Genomic DNA, 6,177 nt, shown 5'->3' on the forward strand with positions numbered 1-6,177 from the left:
AGGTCATTGTCCAAGGGCGGCTGCACCAGGGCCTGTGATTGCCAGGAAGCATGCCAGCTGAGCTCATTCCCCTCAACCAAAATGGTCCTCAGCTCCAGCCTCCGACCACGCCTACCAAAGGCAGCAGCAGCAGCAGCAGCGGCGGCAGACACAACACGACGAGTAGCCACAGGCGAGCAGCAGACATGGCTGCTGGAAAGGGAGACAACAAGCACGCGGCTCCCCACGAGCAATTGCCCTTTATCAAGCGGTACCGGACAGAGGTCAGCGCCTCTGCTTCCAGCGTCCTGTCCACCCTGACTGCTTTCCCCCTCGACAGTGTCAAGACACGCATGCAGACATACAACTACTCCGGTTTCCTGGACTGCGTAAAGCACACCTACCAAACCGAGCAACTGAGGGGCTTTTTCCGGGGTGAGCATTCCTCTTCGCGTCGCTCCTCTGCCCACCCCGCCGGTTGATCAGCCCCTGCTAACATTCGTGTCTCGCTCTGCAGGCGTGGCTGCCCCTATGGCTAGTATCACCCTCGTGCGAACGGTCTCGTTCTCGATTTACCAACGATCCAAATATGTCTACTCGGACTGGCTCAAGAAGAATTTTGGCATTGACGTTCTCGCCCACGTCAACAAGCAGGGGACATACCCAAACCTATCCTCTGTGGCCTGTTTTGGAGCGGCCGGGGCAACGGCTGGTTCTTGTATCACACTCATCGCATGTTAGTGCTCTGGCTTTACGGTCTGGACATCAACTCTGGCTTGGACCTGTTCTGACAGTCTACAGGCCCTTTCGAGCTCACCAAGCTGAGTGCCCAGGTTTCAGTGCTCCTGGCCGATAAGAAGAACTGCACCCACCCGGAGAGCCACAAAATTGCCGCGAGCTATCAGAACAAGGGCACGTTCAAGACCATGGCCAACATCATTCGACACCGTGGCCCTTTCGGACTCTACACAGGGTTCAATCTACATCTACGTACGTGGCCAGTAACATAATATCGTCCAGACCCGCTCTAATCGATGATACAGTGAGGGACACGTTGGGCACCGGCATTTACTTCATGACATACGAAAGCAGCAAACAGCTATTGACGACGTTTGGCGGTGATGGGACCCACTCGAATCCTTTGGCGGTCCTGGTCGCCGGCGGCCTCTGCGGGATAGTATCATGGGCCATGATCTGTGAGTGTTCAGGAGCAACAGCCATCACGCTCTCACGAAAGCATCTAACCACCACCCACAGATCCGATCGACTCCGCGAAGAGCATATATCAGCGTAACTGTCTAATGTACTCTAGGGGTCAGACAGTTCCCCGTGTGAAGATCGAGTTCTTCCGAAGGCATATGTACAGGGGCCTGGGCGTGTCCATGGGTCGATCCTGTGCCGTGAACGCTGTTTTCTTCTCTTCCTTCGAATTTCTGAAGAAACGAATCAACGCCATCAAGGAGAAGGAGTGAGGCGGGACTTGCATATCATTCTGAAACGGCGTGTTTAGGACCAATGATTGATGCATTTGCAGGGCGGGATGGAACGGTCGGAGTCGTCAAGGACGGGACAGGACAGGAAACACCGGCTAAATATTTTACGGACTACGTTGGAGGGCCAAGGAAGGCCTGTACTGAGAGCTATTAGTGACCATTGATATCATGGCACAAGCGTAGCCGGACAAACCCAGTATCTGCTAAGGAACAGGAACAGGAACAGGAGCAGGAACAGAACAAAATCAAGCGAAACATCATGCCCTTGGTTTACACGGTTGATTCTCCGGTTTGTAAATGACCGACGGATAAATCTCATGCATAGTCGCACTCGCCAGATCGTAGCAGTTGATGCTGCTGCACCTCAATTAACAACGAGGGAATTGCTAGTGTATCTATCGTTGATGTAGATCTCATAAATGGTCTCGATCTTGACAAGGCCGATCACATGACATGATTCACATCGTTTTGCACGAACAAGCATACCGTAAAATTATGTGCCGTCTATCCCCCGAGAACCAAGGTTTACAACTATCGATACATGCGTGTACCACCATATCGGCTGACCGGGCGACTTGTCGATATCTGAACAATGAGAATGTTATGTACGAACACTGACACTGTGTAACATGCACGCACCAGCAGGCGTGTGCCCTTTTTGCGCGCTGACATCACCTAATGAAAACGATTCTCGAGAGAATGAAGAATGAAATATAGATCCCCCGTGCGTCGCAAGCCCGTCTCGGTTCCCTTCTAGTATGCAATGGTTGTCTAATACCCATGACTCGCCGTCTTCCCGCCCCGTGTTCTGCAAAAGTTTATCCACATCGACCCCGGTGTACGTAGATGATATGCTCTCGAAACATATTCTGGGTTTCTCCTTCAAGCGTGTTCGCCTTTCATGCCGCCCTTTAGTCGTCCTGGTTACCCAGCGGCTGATATCTTCCGCTCCTGTTGGAAACACTGCCCGAGCGAGCGCGGGACTGGGATCGGCCGACGACCCTCGACAGCCAGCCAGCGACGCCGCCCTCCGCCTGCCCAGTCTCGTACTGAGGCCGTCCATTGACAAAGTTTACTGTCGGCGGATCGACATCCAGGCCGGGGAATGGTTGCTCTTCGGCCAAGAGCGGCCGGCCGCGCATATCGAGGGATGGGACGGGGGAGCCCGCGCGCACATGGGAGCCATCGACTGGGCCGAATGCAGGGGTGCCTGCCGAGGCAGGGGTGCCGATGGTAGTCGTCGCGTCGCCGAAAATGGAGTTCATGTCTTCGAGGCGGACGCCGCTAGTCTCGGGGTATATGAAGTAGACTGCCATACAGTTAGCATTACAAAGATGATGGAATAGCAAACGTTACCGTGGGGGGCTTTCTTACCAATGACAAAACTGGCGGCGCAGAAGAAGGCGTGGACGAGGTACAGGCGCCATTTGATCCACTCCTGCAAGACCGGAGTCATCTCTCCCACGAGCCAATTGAAAGCCCAGTTGGTCGCGGTCGACAGTGACGCGCCCTTGGACCGGATGCTCAGCGGCAGGATTTCGGGCGGGTAGAGCCAGGGAATCGGGCCCCAGGAGTAACCGAATGCCGCATTGTAGATCATGACGAAGACGACGACCAGAGTAGGCGTCGCCTTGATGTCGAGGAAGATGAAATACGAGATCAGTGACAGAGATATCGTCATGGCAACCGCGCCAGACAGCAAGATGACACGGCGGCCCCATGTGTCGACAATGTACCACGGTGGGATCGTGGACAGGAAATAGGTGATGCCGTTGATACCAGTCATCAGCACTGCATCATGGCCAACCCATCCAGCAGATTCAAACACGTAGGGCGCATAGTACGAAATCACGTTGATGCCGTTGAGCTGAGCCAGACCCTGGGCGGACATGGCAATGAAAACACGGGTCTTGTAGCGGCGGAACATGTCGCTGTATGTCCTTTCTCCCTCCTGGCGCTGGAGCAGGACGTTCATCTTGATCTCACGAAATTCGTCACGGGCCTTTGGGTTATGGATGTCACCGCCGCCGTATAGGTTAGCAATGACGACAATGCCCTCCTCGTCGTGGTCGTTATCGAGCAGCCACCTAAGTCTCTGTTAGTACTTCGCAGCGCCCTGGGCCAGCCGGGTGCACCATACCTTGGGGATTCGACAATGACCAGACTTCCGAGCCCGAGCAGGCCACCCATGACGCACTGCATGAACAGAGGTATCCGCCACGAGGCGTCGCTGTCTATGAAGCCACAGAAGTAGTCGACCCACACAGATGTCGTGTACCCAATGATGTTGCCGGAGAACTCTATGCACGCCAGCTTTCCACGGTTGTGCGGGGGGGAGATCTCGGACTGGTAGACTGGGACGATGGTCGACAGGGAGCCAACGCCCAAACCGGCAATGATTCGGCCCAGCATCATCATGGGCATGCCCGTCGCGAAGGTCTGCAGGGCACCGCCGACAAAGAAGATCATGGAGCCGTAGAGGATGGTCCGTCGACGGCCGATTATGTCTCCGATCTTGCCCACCAGTAGCGACGATATCAGGGCACCGATCTCGAGAATGGCGACCATGGTGCCTATCTCGGCCTTGGAGGGCTGGTTGAAGTAATCACGGAAGTACGGGCCCCTGGAGAGGGAGAAAGATCTCGGTCAGCTGCGAGGCTCGGCCACCCAGCGGGAGGGAGGGGGGCGGGGCGGAGAGGGATATGGTCCTACGTGATTATACCCGACATTACGCCTTGGTCATATCCAAAGAGAAACACGCCTAATGATACGAATATACTTGTGAAGTAACTGGCAGGTCCAGCTCGTCAGTCTTCTGGGACGATAGTAGGTATGGCACGTGCCGGAGCGGCGGGTTTGCACTTACATTAGGGGTTTCCCCGTGAAGCCCCTGGAGCCAGACATGATGGAGGAGATAAGGCGTGCGGCCCTGGACGGTCTGCGAGGGATGGGCTCGGGGATCTCGATTTCCTCCTTATTAACGACGCCAGCCTGCCCCGGGGAGCGACGTTGGGAGCGGCGGTGGTGGTCGGGATCCTCGTGGATGCGGACGTGCTTCTTCTCCCTCCTGCTGCCTGCACCGTTGGAGTGGGCGTGGTTCCGTGGTAGGTGCTTCAGGCCGGCGAGGGCGGATTCATCGAGGGTGTCGTTGAGCCTGGCGCGCAGAGGGTCCTCGGCGTCGATCTGCTCGCCAATGTCGCCGGTCGAGACCCAGCTCTCGGTGTCGTCCGAGTCGGAGCCGGGCTTGTCAACGTGGTGGCCGGAATGGTGGGCTCCCAGGAATGACGTCGATTCGGATTCGTCCTGGAGGTGTCGCGAGGCGGAGGCGGAGCCGGAGGACTCAGCGAGGTTGCGGAGGGGGATGTTAGACGACGGGCGGGTATTTGTCCTTGAGGTTGAGAAAGGCATACGGCATGACCCTTTCCTATGGACAAAATAAAAAAACAAAACAAAAACCCAAAAACCGGCTGGCCGCTGGACGGGGGGGGTTGGGCGAGAGGAGCGAACGAATGACACCGCAAAGGCGAGAGAGGCTAGCTCGGCGTCTGACTCTGATCTGGAGCGTACAGTGGCATGTACTATGCTATCAGGTCTGATGGGGATCCTGAGGAAGGGTGTGGCGGGTGCGAGTGCAAGGGCAATGTACAATGCTATCGGTCGGCGTTGCAGCGGAGGGTGATGCGGTTGCGGTGAGCAGTCGTGCCAGCGTGCGTATCCGTACACAGTAGCTTCTTCTCTCAGCTGTCCAAGAAGCAAGATTCACCCGACCTTCCGACCCTGCCAGCCCAGCCCTGCCTGTTGACTTCCAAGCTTGACACGGCCATCTGAAGGTCCAAGGATGCTTGTGGCCCATAATAGTGCATGGCGCCCGCCGATCTCCTGGCCTGGCTGATAAGAGGTACGCACGTCCACCGCCCAGGCCTGGTGCGCGGCCAGGTAGCTGTGCATCATTCCCACCAAGCACGCACGCACTCACTCTATCTGCAGTGCGGTAATCAATGAGACGAGATGCATCTTGCTCGCCCCCTTTTCCCTCCCTCTAGCAGACCAACAGGGGGTAATTGAGCCTCGTTCAAGTTGAAGCCCACTGCCCACCTGGACCGACGGCCTATCTGCCCATGTGTTCCTGATTCTAGTCCAGGTATAGAGATGGAAGCGTTGGCCCTTGGAACTGGCTGATCCTTTGTTCCACCGTGCCGCTAACAACTTGCCATTAAACCCACCCATAGAGCTGGCCCGCCTGCTAGAGCTGTACGGTGCTGTCATGGCCCCACCGTCGTCTCCCATCTTATCTTTTGGGCCGAAGGGCCTGTGAGCCGGTGGCAGGAGAACCCACCATCGTGACGCCCTCGCAGCGCCAGGGGGATCGGTCGCCATGGACTGAGCCCTGCTCCTCCCAACAGAGTTTGCACCAGCCCAGCGGCCCCAGCCGTCCTGTTATCGTGGTACCTCGTCGGTCCCTCGCGGGCGTCCGCAGCGAACAACTGACTGACCTGACTGACCTGACTGACTGTGTGCTGCATGTGGAGTCTCGCATGCCCAAGAGCCAGGCAGATGACCTCGAGTCCGGGGAAATGTGGGAGAGCGGCTGCCCACGAGACCCTTTTTTTACTCCATCTCCCCTCTTTCGTGCCGGCAACGGGCCTGTTGCTTTGGAGATCACAGGCTGTCAGCTCCCTCGACCCCAGACCCAATGACGCCACCC

The 6,177-nt window shown here is 56.7% G+C and overlaps 2 protein-coding genes across 2 annotated transcripts; one reads left to right on the forward strand and one right to left on the reverse strand.

Moving 5' to 3' along the window:
- Positions 1–50: 50 nt before the first annotated feature.
- KVR01_009695 (uncharacterized protein) lies at positions 51–1,451 on the forward strand (the record flags this gene model as incomplete). Its single annotated transcript, XM_044792474.1, has 5 exons — positions 51–414; positions 497–715; positions 781–969; positions 1,023–1,175; positions 1,237–1,451. The coding sequence occupies 5 exons, from the start codon at positions 51–53 to the stop codon at positions 1,449–1,451; spliced, it is 1,140 nt and encodes a 379-aa protein (XP_044640943.1).
- A 491-nt stretch (positions 1,452–1,942) lies between these two features.
- KVR01_009767 (uncharacterized protein) lies at positions 1,943–5,236 on the reverse strand. Its single transcript, XM_044794106.1, has 5 exons — positions 4,339–5,236; positions 4,185–4,262; positions 3,613–4,095; positions 2,847–3,559; positions 1,943–2,781 (listed from the first exon to the last, which is right to left on the reverse strand). The coding sequence occupies exons 1-5, from the start codon at positions 4,878–4,880 to the stop codon at positions 2,384–2,386; spliced, it is 2,214 nt and encodes a 737-aa protein (XP_044641015.1). The 5' UTR covers positions 4,881–5,236; the 3' UTR covers positions 1,943–2,383.
- Between the last annotated feature and the right edge of the window lie 941 nt (positions 5,237–6,177).

Source organism: Diaporthe batatas, assembly GCF_019321695.1.
Source record: "Diaporthe batatas strain CRI 302-4 chromosome Unknown Contig00012, whole genome shotgun sequence".
In the NCBI taxonomy this organism is placed as follows: domain Eukaryota; kingdom Fungi; phylum Ascomycota; class Sordariomycetes; order Diaporthales; family Diaporthaceae; genus Diaporthe; species Diaporthe batatas.